This window comes from Onychostoma macrolepis, chromosome 03 (assembly GCF_012432095.1).
Source record: "Onychostoma macrolepis isolate SWU-2019 chromosome 03, ASM1243209v1, whole genome shotgun sequence".
Taxonomy (NCBI): domain Eukaryota; kingdom Metazoa; phylum Chordata; class Actinopteri; order Cypriniformes; family Cyprinidae; genus Onychostoma; species Onychostoma macrolepis.
The window spans coordinates 20214112-20240157 of record NC_081157.1 but is presented as its reverse complement, the minus strand read 5'-3'; the positions used below and the strand labels follow the sequence as shown (position 1 = coordinate 20240157).

At 37.7% G+C, this 26046-nt stretch overlaps 2 protein-coding genes across 2 annotated transcripts in view; one reads left to right on the top strand and one right to left on the bottom strand.

The window, feature by feature from the left end:
* Positions 1-26046, top strand: part of rsad1 (radical S-adenosyl methionine domain containing 1) — a 54346-nt gene that overhangs the window by 9142 nt on the left and 19158 nt on the right. The gene's annotated exons all lie outside the window — the stretch shown is intronic.
* Positions 15655-20273, bottom strand: wfikkn2a (info WAP, follistatin/kazal, immunoglobulin, kunitz and netrin domain containing 2a). Its single transcript, XM_058771671.1, has 2 exons — positions 19528-20273; positions 15655-18696 (listed from the first exon to the last, which is right to left on the bottom strand). The coding sequence occupies exons 1-2, from the start codon at positions 19729-19731 to the stop codon at positions 17182-17184; spliced, it is 1719 nt and encodes a 572-aa protein (XP_058627654.1). The 5' UTR covers positions 19732-20273; the 3' UTR covers positions 15655-17181.

Below are 26046 nucleotides of genomic sequence, written 5' to 3'. Positions count from 1 at the left end.
AGTTAATCCCACTCATTGATGTGAGCATAAGTATTGGGACAGTTGAACATAAGGCAGATATAAAAGATTAAAAGCTATTATTTAGTTGCAGATCCCTTGCGCACAATCACAGCAGTGAGTCTGTGACCCATAGACATCACCAGACTCTTGGTCTCATCCTTTGAAATACTTTTCCCAGCCTTTAATGCAGCCAATTCCAACTGTTGCTTGTTTTGGGGAGTTTCTGCCTTTACTCTCCTCTTCAGCTGGTGAAATTCATGTTCAATCGGATTTAAATCTGGAGATTGACTTGGGCAATCTAAGACTTTCCATTTCTTTGCCCTGATAAACTCCTTGACTGAACTGGCAGGGTGTTTTGGGTCATTGTCCTGATGCAATACGAAGCACTTCCCAATGAATCTGGTGGCATTTTCTTGAATATTGGTAGGCAAGATGGTTTTGTACCCTTCTAAATTCATTCTGCTACTGTTATCATACATTAAGTCATACATTAAGTTGAGAGGGACTGTTCCAGAGACATCCATGCATGCCCATGCCATGACACCACCTCCACCATACCTCCACCATGCTTTACAGATGAGGCTGTATGCTTGGGATCATTGCAGTTCTCTTTTTCTCCACATTTTGCTTTCCCATCACTTAGATAAAAGTTCATCTTTGTCTCATCAGTCTATAAACACAGTTCCAAAACTCTTCTGGCTCACCTTTGTGCTTTTTTGCAAACTCTAATCTTGCCTTTCTATTTTTGGAGCTGGTCAGAGGTTTGTATCTTGCTGTGTAGCCTCTGTTATTCTGTGTCAAAGTCTCCTGAGGACAGTAGATTGTCAGAGCATCACCCCAGCTTTCTGGAAGTTGTTGGTGATTTTACAGACACGTCTTTTAGGGTTCATTTTCACAGCTTTTATGATTTGTCTGTCATCAACTACTGTTGTTTTCTCAGCCGATCAGGTCATTGTTGGTTGCTGGTGTCACTGGTGGTTTCCAAACTCTTGATTTCTCCATGCCCTTTCTTTTTGCTATAGCTCTAACTGACTTCCTCTTTTCTTTTAGCATCCAAATTGCTTGCTTTTCTCTCAGAGTCAGCTCCCTCATCTTCATCCTGGTTTGTGTGTGTCATCATCGAATGCAAGATTCAGAATGCAGAAGTAATGGATATAACTGATACGACACATTCCCTGCTTTTAATATCTGAATTATTAATGCAACAGGACACAGCTGATCACTTAAAAAGACCTGTGAGGCAACTGTTCCAATACTTATGCTCACATCAGATAGAGGGATGAAACTCTAAAAGTGCTGAACTTCTTAGCTGGTAAAATATCTGTGTTGAATTACCCAATAATAAAATGTGACATTCTGTAATTTTGTCTCATATTCATCTTTTAATCATATTTGTAAATGTCTTGACTCCACAGCCAACAGATCAATTTTGTCTTTACTGTTCCAATACTTTTGGAGGGCACTGTATATATATATATATATATATATACACACACACACACACACACACACACACATATATATATATAAAAACAACCTTTTCACTATTTTGTTTCACTCCACCAAAACACCAAACTTTTTTCTTAGTTTTATTCTGTTTACTGGTAAAAATCAGGTGACACAATAGAAATTTAAAGTGATTTCAATGCATAAACGACATAATAGTGTTGCCAAAAGTACCGACTTCAATAATGTACTCTACTGGCTATAATCAGTGGTGTTTAAGAATCCACTCAACAGTGCTCAAAAATTTCAGTAACGACTGGAACTGAAGTTGCTACTTTTGACCATGGGTCTGTCTATTTCTCACGCAAAGCTATCGTATGGCTTCAAAATATAGCGGACAAGTTGTATGGACTAGTTTTATAGTGCTTTTGCGTTTGTTTTTGAAACAAAAGAGAAAAGAGCAACCTGAAAATATATTCTTTCATGTTCCACAGAGGAAGAAAGTCATGCAAATCTGAAACATGAGTGAATAAATCATAAAACGTTTTCTGTAGTAAAAGTGTAATAAGTAGGCTAGTCAATTAGTAGCCTGCTTGATTAAAGTAAAAAAAAAAAAAAGACATTTAAGTAGGCCTATGTTAATGAAGTATACTGTAAGGCTCATGATACACGGGGCACCCATTCTCAATGGGAAAGTGCCCAAGCAACATTGCTCAAAAAGTTGCCCCGTGTATCATCAGCCTAATAAGGGACGGTCACCCTGCCCTGCAGTAAACTGATGTTGAGTGTCTTGCTCAAGGACGCAATGAAAGGGCAGCAGCTTTGCGGTTGCCATATTACAGCAATGAACAAATGTGATATATTCTGGAGCAATAAACGGCAAAGAAAAACGACATGCCACGTGGCTCCAGCACCATGTTTTACGTGGGTGCGTGTCACTGTTTCCTGGTATTAATAACGCAGCAGGGTTCACCTAACAGCTGCTCTCTGCCATACCTCTCAACTGTGGTAAAACACGCCGCTAATGAGCTTTTGCTCAGGATATCGCTTGCTAAGTGCTAACCCGACCCGAGTTTACACTGACTGGAGAAATCAGAAGTAATGAAACCAAATGCTCGCCGGTTGTCATGGTGACGCAACTTGGAGGAGGAACGCTTCAGCTGGGCTGGATTTGTCCTGTATTCTTGTGTGCTGCTGGTTATGGAAACTTGCCCTGTAATTGGAGTCTGATAGTCTTAATGGCTCTGGCGGAGTCTAAGACGAACACTTCAAATAAATGCAATGCTATTTTTGAGCCGCGTTTCGAGGGCTGCGTGTGTGCTGCTCAAATACTGCATACCGTACTTTGGTGAATTGATGGCGTAAAGATGTACAGTGTGAATTACAATGTCACGGCAGGAAACAGGAGAACTCATTTATGCACGGATTCAAAATATGTTTGTAGTTAAACATTTTCAGAAATAACGGCAGAGATACTTTTACGGTTTTTAGGAACAATTTCAGTTTTTATTTTTATGTTTTCCATTTTCATTTTAGTTAAAGCTAACGTTTATTTTATTTTAAGTAACAATATTTTTAATTGCTTTAGTTTCAGTTTTAGTTAACTATAGTAACCCTGCGAAGTTAGGGCTACTGATTGACAAGAACCTTCGAAAAATAGTTTCATTAACTAATGATTAAAAATACTTTGAAAGCATTTATTAATCTTAGTTAATGTTACTTTAATGATACTTTATTTTAAATTTAATAAAATCGAAAGTTGTATCGGTTAATATTATTTTATGGACATGAGCTAACATGAATTAACAATGAACAACAGTTGAATTTTTATTAAATAATTTTAGTAATGATTAATAAATACTGTAACAAATATTGGTCATTTTAAGTTGATGTTAGTTTATAGGCCTACATTACTTATTATAAATTGGAACCAGTAAGTTATAATAACCTAATTTAGAGTTTACAGCTATTAAAAATTTTACAATAAAAATAATAAATAAACAGGGTTATTAACATTGAAAAGGAAGAAGTAAACACTTTCCATGTAGTTTGGTGCTGAGGTCAAAGGTCAGTGCAAAATTCTGAAATTTTGAATGATATCAAATATAATGATATTTTACTGCGAATTCATCTGTCAAAAGTTTAAAAAACCAAAACATGAACAAATACAAGAAAATTGAAAAAAATAAATAAAAATACCCAGAATACATTGACATATGTGCCAACCATAATGTATTTTGTGTGTGAATTATCAGTTGCCGAAATCATACAATTTTAAGACACATTCAATAATTTTACATATTGTTGCAGTAATTTTGAAAATAATTTCAATGATTGATTTTAAATAGACAATGTTTACTAAAAGTAAATGTTATTAATTACAATCTCTGTTTTTATTATGTTTGTTATTTGACTGTTTTTATTTATTTATTTTTTAATATGGAGAATTTCCATGAGTGGGGCCTGAAATCTGTACATATGGCACTTTTTCACTGTGTGGCGTCTCTAATTCCTGTCCCAGGAACAGCTTGTCCTTTTTGGACCCTCTTTCATTTCCCCTCAGGCGGCTCTGAAATGAAAAACAGAGAGAATGTACGTGGTAATGCGCGGGGCTGCTGAGGTGCTCTTCATGACAGATGGCTGGTAGGTTGCGTGCCAACGTGTAGTGCGATTCTCCGGGATACTTATCCTTTCAGATTCATCGGAACAGGATATTGCCCTGGGATCCTCTCAAGAGCTCAAACCTCCAGTTCCACTTTAATCTGTTTGTCTTTTAACTATGAGATTAATGCATGGAGCGATCGGCCTGGGAGAAGGTGGCATGTGACGTGGTGTGATGTCAACATGCACAGGCACGTGCTCACACACACACACACACACACACACACACACACACACACACAAACAAACACACACAAACAAACACACACACACACACACACACACACACACACACACACACACACTGAAGCAGTGGAATGGGAAGTGCACATCTCTCCTCAGGGTGGTTTTTCCTCTGCCAGCAAAGCAAAATCCATTGAATAAAGTATTTCTAGAAACCAGGGAATCAGTAGCAATTTTGAGGTGTTTCTTCATCTTTCAGCACTTTTATATCCTAAGGCTTTAATTTTTATTAAAACTAACATTTGCTATATGAACGTGACATTAAAATGTATTGAAAATCACTTTTTCCTACCTTCAGCTGCCTGTTATGTATAGATTTCATTGTTTTTACCAGAATTTTAGTCTCAAAATTGGATTATAGCTTTCAATTATATAAAAACATCACTGTAAATATCACTTGTGAGCATTTTATTGTGCATCTTGTAGAAACATATGTAATTTTATAAATTATTTAGAAAAATTACATTTTGAAGTGTGAAATATTACTTAATTGTGAGTGTCTAGAAAAAATACTGTAAAATGTTCAAATGCTATGAATTTAATTTTATTCCAAAAATTTCAAAATGTAATTTGTGAAAAGTGTAGGTATTTTAAACACCTATTTACACTGTATTAATAATGTAAACCTATTAGGTTAAAATGTTTTTGAAACATTTACTCTTCAATAATATGTACTGTTTTACACACTATTACGTGCACACTGTGCAGTATACAGTGTATTGTAAACCGTAAGCTAGTGTTCAATTCTGAACATTGGCTGCTCTCGAAATTGCATGCTATACCCTATATAGTTGGTGAAAAAACAAAAAACAAACAAAAAAAAAGTGAACAGTGAATGTCTGATTTTCATAACACAGCAAAAAGTGCCTGGCTGACCTATACTATTTCCAGTGAGCTTCTGAAGTGCGCATAGATTTACTATTTCATGAGGCCACGGGAGAGGATTTACGAATGGCAGTCAAGCGATGCAACTGACGATGTTAGGTCATGTGACAATGACAACATGATGAATGTAGTACGTCTGGACTACATTCATACCACACTCATTTATGTAGAACACACCTTTTTAACTGTCTCTGAAAGTAATTACTTATAAAAAGGAAGTACCTACTCAGAAAGCATGTGATTTCAGATGCAGCAATGGCTACTTTTAAAGATATACTAAGTATTTTATGCTTGTTTCTCCAGCTCTTATTTGTCTTCTTAACCTCTCTACTGCCTCCATCAGCTCTGGAGCACCCAGAGTGTTCATGAGATGTTTGAGGTGATGCCAACATGGCCACCATGAAAGTGTGTTGTGCAGCATAAAACGGCTTGTTTTAGGCCACTGATATGACTAAATTTCATGCGAGCATGTACATTTGTCAGAAGTACTATCAATTGCATTTGGAGTAAATTTTTTTTAGGATGAAAAATATAATTATCACATCTTTCAGTGATAAAAGTGCTTCATAACTCTAATTTGGTGTTTGAGTGTGGATTGTGTTTTATTTCATTTGCTTGATATAATGCATATTGTAAGATCTATGTGCTGGTGGACTAAGAAGGTTTGGTTTGTGTGTTTTTGAGCTGGTTTTGAAGCAGAGAAGGATGATTGCATTTAATAATTCGCCCAGGTGTTGTACTGGGCTAAAATGAAATAAAATGGGAATCCTCTAAAGTAATTTCTGTTGGAAGTGAGCGGAAGTCAAACCACTTATGGTTTGTCATTGAGCCACCATAGTGATTCAGTAGGTTATGTTGACTTAACGATGAAAGATCTGGGTTGATAACCCAAACACTGCAGGTGCAAACCATTTTGCCTTCAAAAAATTGGTACTGGTGACCCAAAATGGGTGACTGATGAACTATACAATTTTGATATTTCAACTCCTTTGGTTGCTTCGAGAGGAATATAGTTATAAAGTTACCATAAATAACTGTAGATAGAATGAAGAAAGCATTTGCTAAATCAAGAGTAAGGTAATAATGAATAATATTAAGATGAAGGTGTCTGGGCAATAGTTTCTTGAACAAAAACCAATTGAGTGCTGCAGGATGATGTATTTGTGCAGGCCAAAACCTGGAAACAAGTCCTGAAATCAGTGGAGGTTTTTGGTTTTTGGTTAAATTCCTGAAATAAAGTTTCACATTTTACAACATAATATACATCAGTAATACCCTGTTGTAATTTTTAAAGCTTAAAAAAGGCTAACAAGTTGCTAAATGGGCCTACCGAGGTTGTTGGGACATTAAATATCATCACGCCGAACAGGAAACTCATCTACTAAATAGTCTGCTTTCACAGCCTCATCTTGTTTACAATCGCACTCTTGCAAACTATTTTAACATGTTTTTTAAATAAAAACTGAAAGAGTTTTTGGAAGAGTTTTAGTGATGGCGAGGTTGAGTGACTGTGGTGTGGTTCGTTTATAACCTACATTTAGCATTGTATTTAGGCTTCAAAAATCAATCGTCAAGTCTTTAAGATTATCATGAAGAACCAAACGTACATGAGTCATAAACTTTTGTTGGTCACAGAGCTTACTTTCTGCAATAATTCGAAAACCCAGTGGAAAAATTGTCCGGGTTGGCAATCTCTGTTTACAAAAATACTGTATGCCATCACTGCAGCTCTCTGCAGCCCCACATGTTTATCCATTTTTGTCTATGATAAGGGACCAATGGTGTACAGAACTCTTGGTGCGGTCTTGACAAGTATATACTATTTGCAAAGCTAATAACCTAAACAAATCAATGCAAAACATTTAAAATATGTGTTCGGCAGTTTACATATTATATCATAAACATCCAGCCCCGTGTGTGTCCTCACCTCCGTGGTGGAAAGAGAAACCCAGTACCGTTGTCAGTCCTGTGGTACCAAACATGGCCAGGGCAGCATCAGATTTACTCAAGGCCTAATAATAGTCCCAGCTGCCTCGGCCCGCACAGCTCAGAATGTGCGGGTGCTGCCAGGGAACACTCTGTACACACGTTCCACGCATTTCTCTGTGCTGACAACACAGCAAGGACTCCTACTCACCCGTCCTGGCATTGGCATCCAGCCACCACACGTATACCCGCATACATCAGCACTTGTGGATATTTAAAACACTATGACGCCAGTAAGCCACTTTGCTGGGATCAAAAATGGAAATTTCTTGTTTTTATGGAATATGTTTATTATAAATGATTTATCCACGCACATCATTATTTTTTATTAATTCATGTGCCCTTGTAATCTTTATTCAACATGACTTCCCCTCTCCCTTGTAATGACATCTCTTCTCTGGTGCAATAACCTCTCTCCTCCAGCAATGATCCAATCAGTTCCCAGTGGACAAAATGAAGTCCCGCCCTACATTTCTTCTCTCATTCAAGAAGCCCTTTCACTTGGATACATGTCAAAATATGGAATATGGTAACACTTTAGTATATGGACCAATTCTCACTATTATCTAGTTGTTTTTTAGCATGCTGCCTATTATTCAAATATTGGTTGTTTATTAGTACTTATAAAGCACATATTCTGCATGACCATATTCTACATCCCTAATCCTACCCAATACCTAAACTTAACAACTAGCTTACTAACTATTAATAAGCAGCAAATTATTGAGGCAAAAGTCGTAGTTAATGATTTGTTAATAGCGAGAACTGGACCTTAAAATAAAGTGTGACAATCCATGGCAATGTAATCATTGTGTTTTTCTCACTCTCTTCCTAAAACAAACTGTCTTTCTCTCCTTCTTGCTCTCTTGCTCATACATACACACTCTTATCTTATCTAATGCTCACTGCTGTCACATATAAACAATGAAACGGCATGGATATTTAGCTGTTGCTTCTTTCCCCCAGTGGGCAGACATGGTTTGAATGAGATAACTGTATTTTCTGTAGATGTCTGAGTGTGCCGTGGTAAATACATGCCTCCGCTTCCTGAACGGGGTAAAAATAAGAATCAGCTGCATGTCACAGCACTATAGTTTGTCTTTAAAACATTGTTCTAAAAACAGCTTTGTTGACAGAACACAATCAGAGAAACCGATTAATTCAGCATTTGAGGAATTAAGACAACGAATTTAACTGCAAACACCTTTGTTTCAATTTATCTTCATATTATATAACTGAACTGTTGCTTTTACATGATTTATTCAGTCTGAGCTGGATAAGGACCTTTGTTTCCTGAACAAAATAAGGAGGATGCAAAATCTCTGTAAAGCTCTCAAAGAAAATTCATTGATGTGACATTCCCTTCGTCTCTCATCTTTTGCTGGGGTTTTATATATACTGTAGTGCTCAGGCTAGAAGAAAATATTCCGTACATGCAATACGCTGTAAAAGATTATTTCCTCAAAGCATTTCTGTCTTATTTATAGTAGAGCTATCTGAATATCCTTAAAACAGAAGCAAATTGCATAAGACTGACAAGTGTTTCTTTTTTCTTGTTTCAAGCATAAATCAAACTGAATTTTATGAGGTTTGCATTAATTAGGTTATACAAAAGTACTTCTCAAGTAAATTAATCTTGATTTAAGGATGCAGTTTTGACACCAATACTGTTTTTTCCCCCATCTCATCTTGTTTTCAAACTTTCTCATCAACATTTAAATTCTGTTGCAGTGAGCCTTTTTCATTTTTGGCAGTCTATAAAGCTTTTCCCACCTTTCCTTGTTTAATTGGATGCTGTAAATTCACAAAATTTATGACTTTCTGTTCCCAGCTCGAATACAAAAGGACAGAGGACAGGCGCAGTAATTCACATGGGGGTGTAGAGCTAACTCCACTCCACAGAATTGCCTTTTGTTCAGCGTCTGGTGAATCAGAACACCCTCAGAATGATCCTTCCTCAAACTCCACGAAGAAGTCTTGCTTTGCTGTAGCTATCCATGAGAAAAGACAATTAATAAGATTTTTGGTGCATGTAGAATTCTCTTATAAATTGAGTTCCTAATGAAAATTCCGAAGAAGCACTTTCAAATAATCCCATCAATTCCAATTATGTAAAAAACCTGGCTGTCTTCATTAAGACCAAACCACATCAAATGCGAAATAAAAAAAAAAAATAAATAAAAAGCTTGGCTAACTGAACTGCATTTCCTATAAAGTAGGAAACATTTATTTATGAAATGAAACTGTGCAGTGTTTCATGCAGAGGTCACTAAATGGGTCTAAAGCAAAAACACATTTGTTATATAAGTTACTTGCTGCATTTTCTTTCTTTTTTTCTAGAAATAGCAGGATTTCTTAACGTTTGCGGAAACAGGTTAGGGTCATGGGCTCTAAGATTAAAGCATGAGCCAGTCCAGTTAATGTTTACTCCAAGGATCATAACAATAACTTTAAAGCTTAATCATTCTTTTTCTATGAGGCAGAAGAGTGACAGATAGAACATTTTTTTTCCAGCTGATGAACGTCAAAAACATTGACAGCCAATCAGCATTCATCCTGCTTTCAAGAGCTCAAGCAATGAAAGCAGCAGATGGCATAACTGCATCTCCCTCTTACGATTTCAGAAAGAACAATAACTATATTAGCGTCCACACCAGCAGACAATATTGTGTTTTTTTCTAAGTGTGCACTCGTCTGCCGCTTTAAATTCTCTAGCTCGTTAAAACAGGATTCTGATTAGCTGTCAATGTTTTTGTTGTTCATCAGCTGAAAACAATCGTTCTGAAAGCAACGATATCATTTCTCTCTGTGCCTTTATCGTTATAGCTTTTTAATATTAAGAACGATTTTTAGAACTATATCTTTATAGTTATCCTATTTGGTGTAAACAGGCCTTTAGTGCAGATGCTAATATTGTTGTTGGTGTGAACAAGTCTTAAGACCGATATCTGTAAACATAACTACAGCGATAACTACAATAGCGTCCACAGCAACTGACTATAACGTTATGCTTATTATTAGCACACATTGCAGTTATACTATATGGTGCTTTAAATGCTCGGGCTCTGGTGGATTCTGATTGGCTGTCAATGTTTTATCATTAATCAGCTGGAAAAAAAGTGATTCCAAGTGTGGACTTCACCATTCTCATAGAATTATAACAAATTTATTCTGGGAACTTTATAGTTATAGTTATCGTCCTTTTGGAATTAACGGCCCTCAAGAGATGAAGATAAAATCCCCACGAGTCGTGTAACGATTCCGCGCCAACACGAAATGGCTCCACTGCAATAAATTTACATGCAAAATGCCTATTAGTCACCCGCTACTAGCAATATTAATCATAAATACGCTCGTGTGGGTGACTGTGGTGTGAAGGTCTCTCTTACAGTAAGGTAGGCCTACATTGCAACTAAACACCCAGAGAGACAACTGAAAATAGCCATTACGATGTCATTTCCTTCAGAGAACGTTCTCACAGCTTTTTCAGCTCCATACCCAAAGGGAGACCTTGCTTTTGTTCCCTGGAGATTTACCCTGGAAGGAAAACACACCTATGCATGCGCAATAAATAACGTCTCTCCGTGAGGCCTGACAGTCAGTTCATTTTGCACAGCCAACCATGACTTTTAGGGGAATGGACTCCGTGTCATGCTGTGACAAATGCAAATAATATTGCATGTGTGTGCGGAGAGGCGCGTTATTTATGATAGCGGTGGCTGCAGGGGTCGGAGGAAAGTCAGAGTTATGTGTTAAATGGTAAAGATGGGCTTCACATTGGCACAACAATGCCAGGCTGAGCGGCGGACACACATTCTGCCATCCGAATCAATGAGGCAGCTGATTTATGCAGTTGATTATGCACAAGATTACTCCCTCACATTGGTTATTACAGTGTACTCGTCTATTTCTTCCCACTTGCTACTGGCTAAAAGTAATTATAGAGCAGGGATGCGATGACGGCCTGAGAAGATCATCCATTTACAAAGGGGAGTTTGCTGGCCATCTGTGCTATTTGTTTAGCATTACAATGAGAAGAAGAGAGATATCAGTATCTTATGGAAAACAAGCTGGGTCAGAGAATATTGGCTTATAACATACAAAACAAACACGATGAAGTAGCTAAACAAAAGGAAAAAGGCAAAATAAATGGCAATGATAAAAAATTAATAAATGAAAAAAAGGACGTTTTTACATATAAAATGCAGTAGAGAGAATACCCTATTTACTGTATTAGGCATTAAATAATTTAAATCTAAACATGTAAAAACTAATTTAATAAATACAATTAAAGTACAGTTAGTACTTTGTGCATTACAATACTGATTTATTTCCATTACAACCATGGGAACTGTGGGGAAACATGCTTAATTGTCATGAAAAGAAAAATGTGTTCTTACTTTTGAATGTGAAATATGATCTTGAAATGTTCTTGTGCAGGCTGATATTCACAGTCATATGACAGTCATGTTTGAAATCGATACTACATTAGACATGTTTAAGGCATGTAGCTATGACTCTGCAAGAGGTTCAACATAATTTCAGGAATCAGATTAGGTGTATCATGTTCTAGATTTCCCACTATCCACTTCAGCCAGCTTTCTAAAAGAAGCTACTGACCCATTAAGCTTGCACATAAATTATTCCTTATTGATGAATTAAGCACTGAAGCGGAGGATTCTTCTGGAAAAAAAAGACTGCAGCATCGTAATTTCCCATTATTCTGCTCACTCACCCACGGGATTGATTTGGAAACTCATAAGACATTGATTATGGCAGTGTGAATCATTCATTCTTACCCTAATTTGTTCATTCATCAACTTAATCATTCATTTTTAAGACTGCATGTTGTATCAGCTCGATATGATAATATGCATTGCATAATTTATGGAAATGCCTATGACAGTGTAACATACAATCATAAACTCAAAGACAGTTAATGAGAATACCCTACTGGACATAATGCTACAGACACAGGGCCATTTATATAAATTACACTAGCACTGGTGCAATTGCGCCACCTAGTGGAGGATTCAGTGACCCTGAAAACCTGATCTAATCTATCAAATACTGAAATCTCGATTTATAGTTTGATCTGGTAAGAATAAAGCTGTTTTAAGACAATAATGAAAACATTGGGGGAAAAAATGAAAGCAACAATTTTTTCAAAAATGAAAAATTGCTGAAAATATACTCTTCCTCAAGATGTAGATGAGTTTGTTTCTTCATCAGAACAGATTTGGAGAATCTTAGCAATTTAGCATTACTTGCTAACCAGTGGATCCTCTGCAGTGAATGGGTGCCGTCAGAATGAGAGTCCAAACAGATGATAAAAATGATTGTAAACAAATCTATAATTCAGAAGTTTTTAACTTCAAATCTTTGCTTTCAGGTAAAATATACTGTAAGTCATCTATCCGTAATATTGCTTTGTCCTGTGAAAAGTTGTCTTGTCTGAATCAGGTGAGAAATATGCACAGATCAAGCACTGTTAAAAGGGAAAAAGGAACAGTTCTAAACAAATATGTCAGTGGATTGTGTTGACAAGGGATGCACTTTTTCACTGGAGGAATCATCATTATGGACTGGTATTTTGTTTAGAAGTGACTATTAAAAGTTAAAACACCTTAATGATAGATTTGTTTCTTACAAACACACAGCTTTTCACTTTACAAGATGTTACTTTTATAGACTGGAGTCATATGGATTACTTGTGCATTATTGTGATGTTTTTATCAGCTGTTTGGACCCTCATTCTGACGGCACCCATTCACTGCAGAGAAAAACAAACTTATCTTGTATGGAGTACATTTTCACCAAATGTTCATTTTTGGGTGAACTATTCCTTTAAAATGTTTACATAATACATACTTAACATACTATTTTCTTAAAAATAGTAGATAGTATAAAGTATATACTGACCAGTCAGCAGAACTATCTTTGAGTAGAGTTATCAAATTAAGTAATGAATGAATAAATAAATAAATAAATACCAGTAGTAATTTAATTAAGTATTTCAGATGATATACAGTAAGTTAATATACTGTAAGTGTCAGATAAATTCAGCTGAAAGCAACTGGTCTTGATTTCTGATGCTGTACATCAGTTGTCTATTTCTGGGGGTTCCCACCCATACGGGACGTCACTAGACTGCTGATCGCTGTGGGAATCTCATCCCCCTGTGAATGGACCATATGCACGCCCACTTCTGCATACAGAATGAGACATTTCATTTGCATAATTTACTTTGAGAAGAAACGAATGCCCCTGTCAGAGCACACAAATCAATGGACACCAAAGAAAAATGCCCGAGAGCGACTTCCGAGGCGACAGGAATAAGAAGGCAGGATAAATCTGAAGCACAAGTACTTGGACATGGTCGGACATGGTCAAGGGCGTGAGGCCCTCCGAAGCGAGACTGCAGAGATCAAGATGTTTCACATAGGCGGTGTTGCAAATCTCAACCTAATGCCAAAAAAGTCTAGTTGCTTTCTATTGAAATTGTACCATTCAACTAGTCCACTATGATGAAGACCATAACCTGCCATAGAAACTGATGGGGACAGTTTGTAATGCTGTTTTTAAGTTGGAAACATACACTGCCATTTTTAAAAATGTTTTTTAATCTCTTATATTCACTAAGACTACATTTCATCACAGTACAGTAAAAACAGTAATGTTGTGAAATTTTATTACACTTTAAAATAACTCTTCCTTTGTAATATATAATGTAATTTATTCCTGTAATGCTGAATTTTTCTTCTGTCACACGATCTTTCAGAAATCATTCTGATATGCTGATTGGTTTACTTTACTGTCACTTTAAACTGATCAGTTTAATGCATTCATGCTGAATAAAACGATTTCTTACAAAAAGTCTTACTGACCCCAAACCTTTGAACTACAGCTTATTTTCAAAAATGTAATCACTTCCAATGCTGACCAGTAGATGTCAGTGTCTCTGCCAAACAATCAAAACTTCCCAACTATGATTTCAACCAAAGCGCCATATGAACTATTTGATACAAGATAACAAATAAAAATAAAAAACAAGCAATAATATAAATGAAACAAAAGAACAGATTTGCCAATCTTCTTACCCTTTTAAAGGAGATCATGTTAGGAGATCAGGTTACAGAAAACCTGTAGTGGCTAAAGTATTTTATCTGAAACTCTGGTTGCTGTGGTAAATTTTTGTAAGTGATTTCATCAATAAGTTGTTATGAGTCTTTTAATACTGACAGAACATGTGGCTTTTATCCAAAGCAACTAATAGAGCATTCAAGATATATATGTGTTCTCTGGGAATCCATGATCTTGTTTGCACTCTGCTCTTCCTGTTGAGCTAAAGAAACACATTTTGGGTTGATTAGCATTCCAGAAGATACCCAAGGAATAAATAAAACAACACGAGAGCATGTATTTCATCATCTCTTGTACTGCTGCTGACCTTAGTTTGGTTTTGTGATGTAAAGTGATCCTTAACTTAGATTGAGATGCTTATCAAGAGTTCTAACTACAACAGATGACTTTAGGGGAACATGTCCTCCCCCCATATATTCAGTTTAGCAGGTGACCGATATGGTCAGTTCTTAAACTTACATTTTGTTCCCCCAAATCTTGAGCATGCACTTACAGTGTCGCTCAATGAGCATCCAGTCTCACTAGCATATTCATAACTAGTGGTTAGCAAACTCGAAAACAACAAGCTCTCTTTTTGCCCGCTGAACTTGAGCCCGAGTGCTTCACTTGACACTTGTCAACAGTTTTAATGAAACTTCCCCACTCCACATTCCCAGCATCCACCCCCCAGCCAATCCCATCTCTGATTCTCTCCCTCGCTCTTTTCATTCTTTTCATTAGCCTCTTACGGGGTCATGGATGAGGCCCTGTCAGCCAGCCTGAGGTAGCAGCCATCGGAGGCCCACCCTAGGGAAAAAAGCATGTGTTATCCCTCTCCCTCCCATCCAGCTCCAGTCAAAAGTTCAAAGCCGTGCCTTTAAAACAGAGAGTGGTGTGTGTGCTGGCTCCCCTCCCATGCAGGGTCACAGCTTGGCTGGAGTTGGAGCTGGGGAGATGAGAGGGCCGGGCGGCTGGGGGGAGGCGGAGGTTCTCACATGAAAGGTCTGCAGCCGAGGAGAGAGTCCCAGACCCAGACCCAGACACAACACAAGGGATCAGACTGGCCCCCCATCCCCCTTAGCCGCAACACTTCCCACCAAAGAACAGCTGGAATGTGACCTGTTCCAGAACTGAGGCCAGGACTGACTGACAATAGAATCCATCGGGATGGGGTCGCTGCTCTATCATAAAGTATGTCCCCCTTATCAAAGCTCATTCAAAAACGCCTCATGAAGCCCCACAACCACAGCCATGCAAGCTTGCAACTTGCGGAACGTTTCGCAACAAGAACAGCCCAGAATTTGATTGGAAAAGTCTTTAATCGCCTCTCTGGTGTAGTTCCATAAACTTTTAATACATTTTCAACTGCTCATAAAATAATAGTTATAATCTCATTATACGTTTGCCATTGTATGGTTTGACAGAAAACACGTAACATACTTTGTAAAGCACGTACATAGGACTACCTTTGTTTCAATTTATGGTAGTAATGTAAAAGCATAAATACATGGAAACAAAGTACAATGATTACAGCACAAAAAAAACTGAATTAAAATAAGGTGCAAGAGTATTTAACATGTCATTTTTTTACGCTTAAGAATGACATGGCTTCATAATTAAAGGTGAAGTGTGTAATTTCTGCGCCACCAAATGAAATAGCAAAATTGATAGAATTTGGCTGGACAAAGAGCTAAACCAATGTTAAAGGGATAGTTCACCCAAAAATGAAAATTCTGTCATTAATTACTCATCCTCATGTCGTTCCAAACCCGTAAGACCTTCGTTCATCTTCTGAACACAAATTAAGGTATTTTTGATGAAATCCGAGAGCTTTCTGACCCTGCATAGACACATTCAAGACCCAGAAACGTAGTAAGGACATCAGTAAAGTAGTCCAATGTTATGAAGCTACAAGAATACTTTTGGTGCGCAAAGAAAACAAAAATAAGAGAAGAAATTGTTAAATAGAGTTGTTAATTTTGTTTTCTTTGTGCACAAAGTATTGTTGTAGCTTCATAAAATTACAGTTGAACCATTGATGTCACGTGTTAGTTGAGTTGCTGTCTATGCAGGGTCAGAAAGCTCATAGATTTCATTAAAAGTCTGCACCTAAAGATAGAATTTTCATTTTTGGGTGAACTATCCCTTTAATATGCCCGGGCTGCTCAAACTAGCAATGTGCAGTTCTGTTTACACTTTTCCAGGGAATCAATATAAAAACAAGAACTGCCGCTTCATGCTAAGATTCCTTATTATAGGCTTATTTTGACTTGACACACTTCAGCTTTAATAAAATCTTCATGAAGTATAAATAAAGTTTTAGGTTAGTAACGTTTAACCACCTGTTTCCACTGAAGGTTCAAGTTCAGCGACTGCCTGCAAGGCATTTGTTCTGAGACAGGTAGAAAGAGTCTGGTTTAATACAACATCTGTGGCTTTTTAGTCAAACTAAAATAAATGGACTCACACTACAACACGTAGATGTAAATAAGGTAATACTTTCACATGAAATCATCTAGTATATATGTACGTCTATGTGTCATTCACACAGTGTAATCCACATATTTTATCTGTCCATGGATAAGCAGCTCCATGCTGCGGCGGAAGCACGACATATGATTGTAGATTCTACAAGTCAAGTTTGTGAGTCTGCTTCCTGAAGAAAAGCAGGTGAGAGGCAGGCACGTTGGTTTGGGACAGGGGGGTCCAATCCTGCTCTTGGAGGTCCACCTTTAGCAGAGTTTCACTCTAGCTAACTTTGCAGGAAAGTGGCCCTTCAGGAGCAGGATTTGACGCCCCCAGTTTAGGATGTCCAGAGATTCAGATAACATAAGCGCCCTAGTACTTTGTGCTGCTGAACTCCTTCAAAACATCGCAAGTCTTTTTGTTGATAACCTCACGGAGCTTGCGAACACGCCGCACACTAGAAGTGGCCACGAAGCTGTCGGGCTGCAGCACGGCCATGCCGTTGTGAACGTCCCCCATGATGATCATCTGTCCCTCAGCTCTCGTTATGTTCGGACAGGGACAGTTCCAGTCCATGTTGAGCAGCGTCACCTCCAGAGGTTCTTGCCCGAAGAACCGTAGCCCCATCTTCTCGTCCTTCAAGATCTCCTCCACAGTGATGAGCGCGTGGCCGGAGTCGTGGTCCTCGGTCAACTCCGAAATACGTCCCAAAACCACAAAGTCGCTCTTGCAGAAGCTCGGGACCATCTTCTGCCGGGGTTTGCACGGCTTGCAGTTGTGAGTCTTGGGGAAGGGGCACATCTCCTCACAGGCTTCCTTGCTCTCGAAATTGTTCTCATTGCCTCCGCAGCCTCCATAAACAAACGACTGGCATTTCTTGAGCGCGTGGCTGTAAGCCCAGCGTGGTTTGTAAGCCTTGCAGGGACCTTGTACACTAGGCAGGGAGCAAGGAGCAGCAAGCTCCGCTCCACAGGAGAGCATGCACAACTCGTAGGTATCGAAATGGTTTCGGTTTTTATTGCACTGGCTGTAGGTGAAGGTAAAGCAATTGTTGCGCTTGGCTTCGTAGTACCACTTAATGCTCTCCTCTCCACAGTCACCCAAATCGGGTGTTTTTAGACACTCCTCGGCAGGTAAGCGTGTGGAATTCATGACCGGCTCCGGTTTGCTCTGCTCCCTGGGGACCACAGAGAGCGGGAAATGGGCTTGCACAGATCCACCCTGGTTTGTGGCAGTGCAGGTGTAGATGCCGGCATCCTGGAGCTGGGCGTTGTATATGACCAACTGGGCGATGTTAGTAACTACTATGTTTCCTTGCACATGGTTGGGTTGCATTATAGTGTTCTCTTTACCTTCGATCTGCTTTTCCCATGTAATCGCCGGCTTCGGTTTTCCTGTGACCTCACAGAGGAAGCTGGCTGTTTCGCCCACGAACACAAAGTGGTGTGCTGGGTTGCTGACCATGATGGGACGTTGAACGTCCATGGGTGTGGTCTCAAGATGGGCGGTGGTGGGCCGAGCGGTGGTCACCGCTGGAAGAGGACTGGTGTTGGACAAGCTAAAGTGGTACCTGCAGGTTACTTCGGTGAGGGTGACGCCCCTGGTACAGGCCTCGGCATCCATGTAGCACTTGTTGTAGTAGGTCATGCCATCCGAGGCGCATGTGAAATAGGGTTCCCTTCCGCAACGGTCCCGGCACTTGCACACCGGCTGTCCGTCCCAGATTTCACACTCTGAACCCTGCTGGGTACACATGAATTTGTCACAGGTGACCCCTTTGGGCATCCCCACTGGACCTTTACTGCCCTTAATGTCCACGTAGCGGGCAGCCACACAGCTCTTGTGTCCGCAAACATTTGGACAGCATTTTTCGAATGGCTCACAGTCCTGAAGGAACAAAAAAGGCTCATTAGGAGTGTGCCCAAAGTTTGTGGAAGTTATTAGCATGTCTGAAAATGTAGGACTGTTAGAAGTCCTACACACATTTTTTTTTTTCAATGTTAGCATAGGGTAAAGGCTAAAGTTTTTACTGAATTCAGACAATGAGAACAAAATACATTCATAAAAGATATGCAGACATTTTAGACATTTTCTGGTCTTGTAGCAAATCAAAGTCAATTTGCTACATTTAATAACATCTGGATTAATAAATTCAAAAAAAAAAAAACCTGATTTTTAGTGTTCAGAAAAAACATGCTATTTTATAATATTAACATTATATTATTTTAATATGTGAACATGAAATACTTTTTATCGTACAGCCAAACACCTATTTGTTGCTACAGTAAAATCACAAAATAATTTAAAAATAATATGTCATCTTTCCTTTTGTATCAAACAACATGTTTTATAATATAGTCTCTGTTACTTTTCACCACAGTTTTACTATAGGCTGAGAAGAATTATAGCAACTATGGTACTTCGGCGTAAAACTATGGTTACCCTGGTAAATTTGTTAAAATATACAATGCTAACCATAGTTTCTTCCAAAATGCTGTCGTTACAAATCTAAATTACAAATTAATAAATTAAAATTACCAATGTTTTAGACAGTGGCAAATGCCACGAAACCGTAGTCTCATAATAGTACGAAAACTAGAAACCGCAAAACTATATTTTAGTGCTAATATTTAAAACAATAGTTACCAAGGGACTTTTTTCATTTATAGCCACATGATACAAACAGAGAGATGTTGTAATGGAGCAGCTTAACTTCACCTGGTCGGACTCGCACTCACGGGTGCAGGTGCTCATGGCATCCACCCACAGGTTGGGGTTCATCTCGTTGGGACACATTCCCGCGTGAGAATAAACCACTTTGGACAGGGTCATTGGCATCGCTCTGGCGCGCGAGTCCAAACGCAAGACGCAGAACTGTCCAAACAAAAACCAGATCCATCTGGGAAACAGCATCCACCACATATCCACGCGATAAAAAGTCCTTTCGAAGAAGAAAACGTCCCAGGGGTCAAAAACCTACGCAGTTACTTCCCTGTGCGTAAAACAGGGCACGAGTAAGTGGGGACCCCGGCTAAAGTGGAGGGCGTGTGATCCGTTCAAGAGGTTTGTGGAGTGGAGGAGAGGTCGATGCGCGCGCGACGCTCATCAGCGCCGGGGGATTAGAGGTTGCGTGTTCAACCCTATTACTAAACATTTCATATACTTGTAAACAAAGCCTAACTACTCTTTTTTGCTAATGTTGTGTCGCACAGTGAAGGGTGCGCTAACTTCTCGAATGTCTTTGAAATTTAAGACGCGTGAGGCACCTGCGTGACGCACCAGAGCACCTTTTAACTCTTCACTACCCAACAAGAAGTCGTCGTCGGCTATGTTTGGAATGGACAGCTGGTGTCTACTGCATAGTGCACACTGCGCAGTGTACGCTGAAAACTGGCCACTCAGTTTCTTTTGAAGTAGCCTAGCATATGTAGCAGTATGCAAAGATAAACATTGCCACACTCGCCGCTTTGCATGTTCAAATCATATCAAAATGATGTAAACTGAGTACACTTGAATGCACTATAAAGTTGGAATTACGAGAGGGAAACTTTCTTTAAAACCCCGACAGTCGGAGTTGAATGCTTAATTAATTAAAGAATTGTGAACTAACTAGTTGGAACTGGTTACACCCAGTGTTGAGTGTAATGCATTACTAAGTACTGTAATTTAATTACGTTTTCCTTTGATAGTAAAGGGATTACTCTTTATTTTTCTGTAATTTAATTACAGTTACTTCTGATGTAATTGCATTAAAAACTGTATAGAACAATTCTATATAAAACAGTAGTGGATTTAACATCAAAATCTAACATCTAATGTTAAAATGTAGACCATTGAAGATGTAATTAGCAGCTAGTAATTAATTACTTTTTTAGAGTAACTTAACCCACACTGGTCACAGTAAATTTCTTTTGTATGGCATTTAATGTATGGTTAATTAATAATACAGCTAAAACTTGCCAGATACGGAAACATATACTACTTATTTACTTAAAATATTGATATATATTTATATAAAATATTAAAATATTTTCAAAGTTGTAAATAAAACAAAGATTATATACGAGAACATACTATTTCAGTCTTTGTACTTTAAAATGTAACATTTAATTCAAATCTGTTTTCTTTCTTTGTAATTGTGAAAATAGTTAGAATTGTTACAGTATAGCTTAACAAAACTATATTTCCCATCATTATGGCACCAAAGAATACAGTAAAGAAACTTTAATACAGTTCAAAAGAACAGCATTTGTTTGAAATACAGCCTTGCTAAATAAAAGTAGTATTTTCTTTTTTAAAAGTCTTACTGACCACTAAATGTACACTTAATGGTAGTGTAACTATATTATAATTTGAACATACATAATATCTGACTGCCACATGTTAGTAAACATGAATTTGAAAAGTCTTCAGTCTTATAATACCAATAAACACATTGCCGCCAGGAACATATTCCCCCAAAAGTTAGTCTGTGTCCCATCTGACTTTAGTAGACATGGGAACGTTACCTCCAGCTGTGAGGGTACAGAGTAGAGGTCATGTGGTTCAAACATACAACCAGTGCTGTCAGCAATAAACACCAGACTGCATATGAAACTGGCTTACAGTGTTTTTAGTCTCCCTACATAGTGTCATCAAGAGCAGATAAAATAAGAGAGTCACAACTCTCTCACAAAAAAACATTAAATGATTAAAAATATATGATCATTTCTAAGAGAATGAAAAGAAACTGAAATAATTTCAATGAAACAAAAGCAATAACTATATAAATCACTAACTATATAAATAACATAAATAAGTCTTTATATATTTATGGTAGGAAATTTACAAAATATATTCATGGAACATTATGTTTACTTAATACCCTAATGATTTTTGGCATAAAGACATGAATACAATGTATCGTTGGCTATTGCTACAAATATACCCCTGCGACTTATGACTGGTTTTGTGCTCCAGGGTCACATATGACTGTGAATTCACAAGTCCATCCAGAACAGTTTGATATTTTGAGAATAACACACTATAGTGCAATATGACAGAAATGTGCAGCTGTTTCCGTTTTAATTTATAAAAACATGTACCACCTGCACTAAATCAATGCACCGCAGCAGAGGACTGATTTAATGGCACTTCCACTGAAAGCTGAATCTTTTGTGTGAACTTATGAGCTTTCTGAAAGGTATTAACGCTGTCTGTATGCTGGGGCTCCCCACCCGCAGGAAGGGTCATAAAAAATAATCAACATGTTATTACCTCTCATAAGCTCATTATATCATTTAACTCGCACACAAAAGAGTTAGCAACACTCAGCTGAGCTTTATTTTAAAAGTTCTTTCTAGAAACGAGCTGCCTCCACACACACACAGCAGGGTGACCAGTGATTCAATGTCACTGTCGATTCTCAACACAGCAGGCTGTTCTTATGCAAGAGGTGCTGCGCTCCCGAGGTGCAGAGTGTGTGTTGCTACATCTGGAGGACACATGCTATCTGTTTTCATTAAAAAAAATAATAATAATTTGCGTCAGACTTACTGTGTTTAGGGCAAAATATCCACTATGTAAAAAAAAAAAAAAGCCACAATTAGGAAGTAAAAGATGGAAGTATTAGGAAGTATCTATCTATCTATCTATCTATCTATCTATCTATCTATCTATCTATCTATCTATCTATCTATCTATCTATCTATCTATCTATCTATCTATCTATATTTGTGTGTATACTGACACTGTATGTACAGTGCCCTCCATTAATATTGGCACCCTTGGTAAATCTGAGCAAAGGTGGCTGTGAAAATAAATCTGCATTGTTTATCCTTTTTATCTTTCATTCAAAAAATTCACAAAATTCCAAAAACAATTGAAAGTGGGGGGGGGGGAATCTCATTGTGAAATAAATGCTTTCTCTAGTTCATGTTGGCCACAATTATTGGCATCCAGTTTATGCAACATCTTTTTCCCAGGGTAACAGCTCTGAGTTTTCTCCTATAATGCCTGAAGAGTTTGGAGAACACCTGATAAGAGATCAGAGACCATTCCTTCATCCAGAATTTCTCCAGATTCTTCAGATTCACAGCTCCATGTTAGTACTTCTTCTCTTCAGTTCACCTCACTCATTTTCTGTAGGGTTCAGGTCAGAGGACAGGGACAGCCATGGTAAAAGATTCAGTCACCAGTGCTCAGTGACCCATTTTTGTGTTTATTTTGATGTTTGTTTTGGATTGTTGTCCTGGTGGAAGATCCAAACACGGCCCGTTATAAGATTTCTAACAGAGGCAGTCAGGTTTAGATTTTTTATCTGTTGATATTTGAGAGAATCCATGATGCCATGCATCTGAACAAGATGTTCAGGACCTCCAGCAGAAAAACAGGCCCACAACATTAAAGATCCAGCAGTATATTTAACCGTGAACATGGGGTACTTTTTTATCCCTGTTTGTACTAAACTCATCTGGTGGGTTTGCTGCCAAAAAGCTCTTTTTTTAGTTTCATCTGACCATAGAAGCCAATGCCATTTGAAGTTCCAGTCGTGTCTGACAACTGAATATGCTGGAGTTTGTTTTTGGATGAGCGAGAAGAATTTTCCTTGAAACCCTCCTGAACAATATGTGGTGATGTAGGTGATGTTTGATATGTTTTTTTAGGTTTCTGACCCCAAGACTCAACTAATCTCTACAATTCTCCAGCTGTGGTCCTTGGAGAGTCTTTGGTCACTCAAACTGTCCTTCTCACCGTGCATTAGGACGATATAGACACACGTCCTCTTCCAGGCAGATATTTAACATCTTTAGTTGATAGGAACCTCTTAATTATTACCCTGATGGTGTAAATGTGGATTTTCAATGCTTTAGCTCTTTTCTTACAGCCACTTTCTATTTTGTGATGCTCAACAATCTTGTTCTGCACATCAGAACTATATTCTTAGGTTTTACTCCTTGTGATGGATGATAAAGGGAATTTGACCTTTGTGTTCCTCATATTTATAATCCTGTGGAGCTGGAAGTCATGGCAGGACAATGTTATGTTCATAATCACCCTTGTGTGCTAAAAAATGTAAATATGAATGGAATATACTTCAGAGATATTTTACTCATAAGAATTTCTAGGGGTGCCAATAATTGTGGCCAATATTCATTGGAGAAAAACATTTATTTCATCATGAGATTTTCTCCCCGCTTTCAATTGTTTGACTTCAATGACAGGTTAGAATTTTGTGAATTTTTGGAATGAAAGATCAAAAGGATAAACAATGCAGATTTATTTTCACAGCCGCCTTTGCTCATATTTATCAAGGGTGCCAATATTAGTGGAGGGCACTGTATGTACACACACACACACACACACAGATAGCTTTTGTAATGTGCAGAAATTCAGTTTTGTATGTATTTTAACGAAAATAAAATTATATATACTTAATAATCAAAAAACATAATTATGTATATATTTAACAGCTAATATTTTGTAATATATATATAGTTACAAATAATTAATAAACATATATCCACACCCACACACAGTTCATCATTTTGTCTTATAATGGCGATTAGTTGAGGTTAATATGAGACAGCTGTTCCCTGATCAGCAGAGTTTGCCACATGCAGCTGGATGTCTGGTTTTGAGACAGACCCACTGAGAAGGCAGGTGTTTACTGACAACTGAGCGAGGTCTCATGCTAGTTTCACCATAAGGGGCAAACTATGTGATGTGGTATGAAAACATAAAAAGATAACCAAGCTGAGAACACTGTATCTTCAGGAACTTTCCACATTTCGTAATTTTAATACGACCACAGTTGTTTATATGCATTTCTTCGGATACTAGTTACAATGGATAAAAAACACATTTTTTTAGTTCCTGCACAAATACAAGGATTGTAGTGTAATTTCCTCTGTAATTTCCCGTTGTCTCGAGAGGCCTGCATGCTTGCGTGATCTATAGCGTTTCCTTTAAAATGTACAACTGAGTGAAAGAGGTCAAAGGGCAGTTGGTGAACCGATTTAGTCCCCGATTTCTCATATAGGTTGATGCAAAACAAATTCACAAGTTGAAATGAAACTTCCATCAGGGTTTCGGTACAATATGACACCAATCTTGCAAAGAATATTTTATTATTTTTCAGAAACATAAGCATTTTTTTCAGTACAACTGACTTTGAGAGAACTATTCACACCCTACTTCTCAAACCGAGAACATCGTCTGCATTAAATCTTAAGATTTATGAAAGCTCTTGGCAACTTCTCCTTCTTTGTACTTCCATGAGCATGACCAAAACCCCTATAGCCAATTTGATATTTGCAATTTAAATGAGACACTTAAATGCAAATCTAGCAAGCCGTTTTATTTATTCTCAATTCTTCTGCACTATATTAGTTTCTGAATTTTTCAAACTAGTGAAAACATATTTCTTCTCAACCTCTGATCCAAAGCTAAATTTGGCATCCTAGTTGCTGGTGAGTCCATGTAGTCCAGTCCAGCAAATTCTGATATGCTGTGTGGAGCCTACAGAAGAGTTTAATAGAGTGGAAACACTTCCTTCCTCCTACAGAGAGCATTAGCTGTCTGGAGGCTCATTTCTACAAGACGAAGCCTGTCCTCTATTGGCAAACTTCAGCAATGGCATGCTGCACTGGGTTTTTTTCTTTGTTAAACCTAAAGAAAGACATGTTCAAGGCATGTGCATTTGAACCCACTCACCTTTTGTCCCTTGTTTGTTCAAAGAAGTCTTTTTAGAAAACACCACAAAAACACACTGTTCTTGTTGTATTAGAGTACTGAGAATGTATGAAATATTCAAACGTTGCAAGTCAAGCTGTATTTGACTTCAAAGGGTTAAAAATCACATTAACAGTTATACTGTAACTGTACTGCATAAAACATTATAAAAGTTTTTAAATGTTTTAAATAAGAAAAAACTTATAAATGTAATAAATATTGTTTAAATGCAATACATATAACAATATATATATATATATAGTAATGCATTTTAATTATATATATATATATATATATATATATATATATGTGTGTGTGTGTGTGTGTGTGTGTGTGAATTAATAATTTAAAATTTTTATATTTTTATTTAAATCACATTAATCTAGGTTAATATATGCTGTAAACGGTCATTCATGTTAACCACACACACAAAAAAATAAAATAAAAAGCAAAGAAACTCCTGTAAATGGCTTCCCAGCTGTCTTTTAGTTAATTGAGAACAAATGAAAGAACAGAAATCATTTC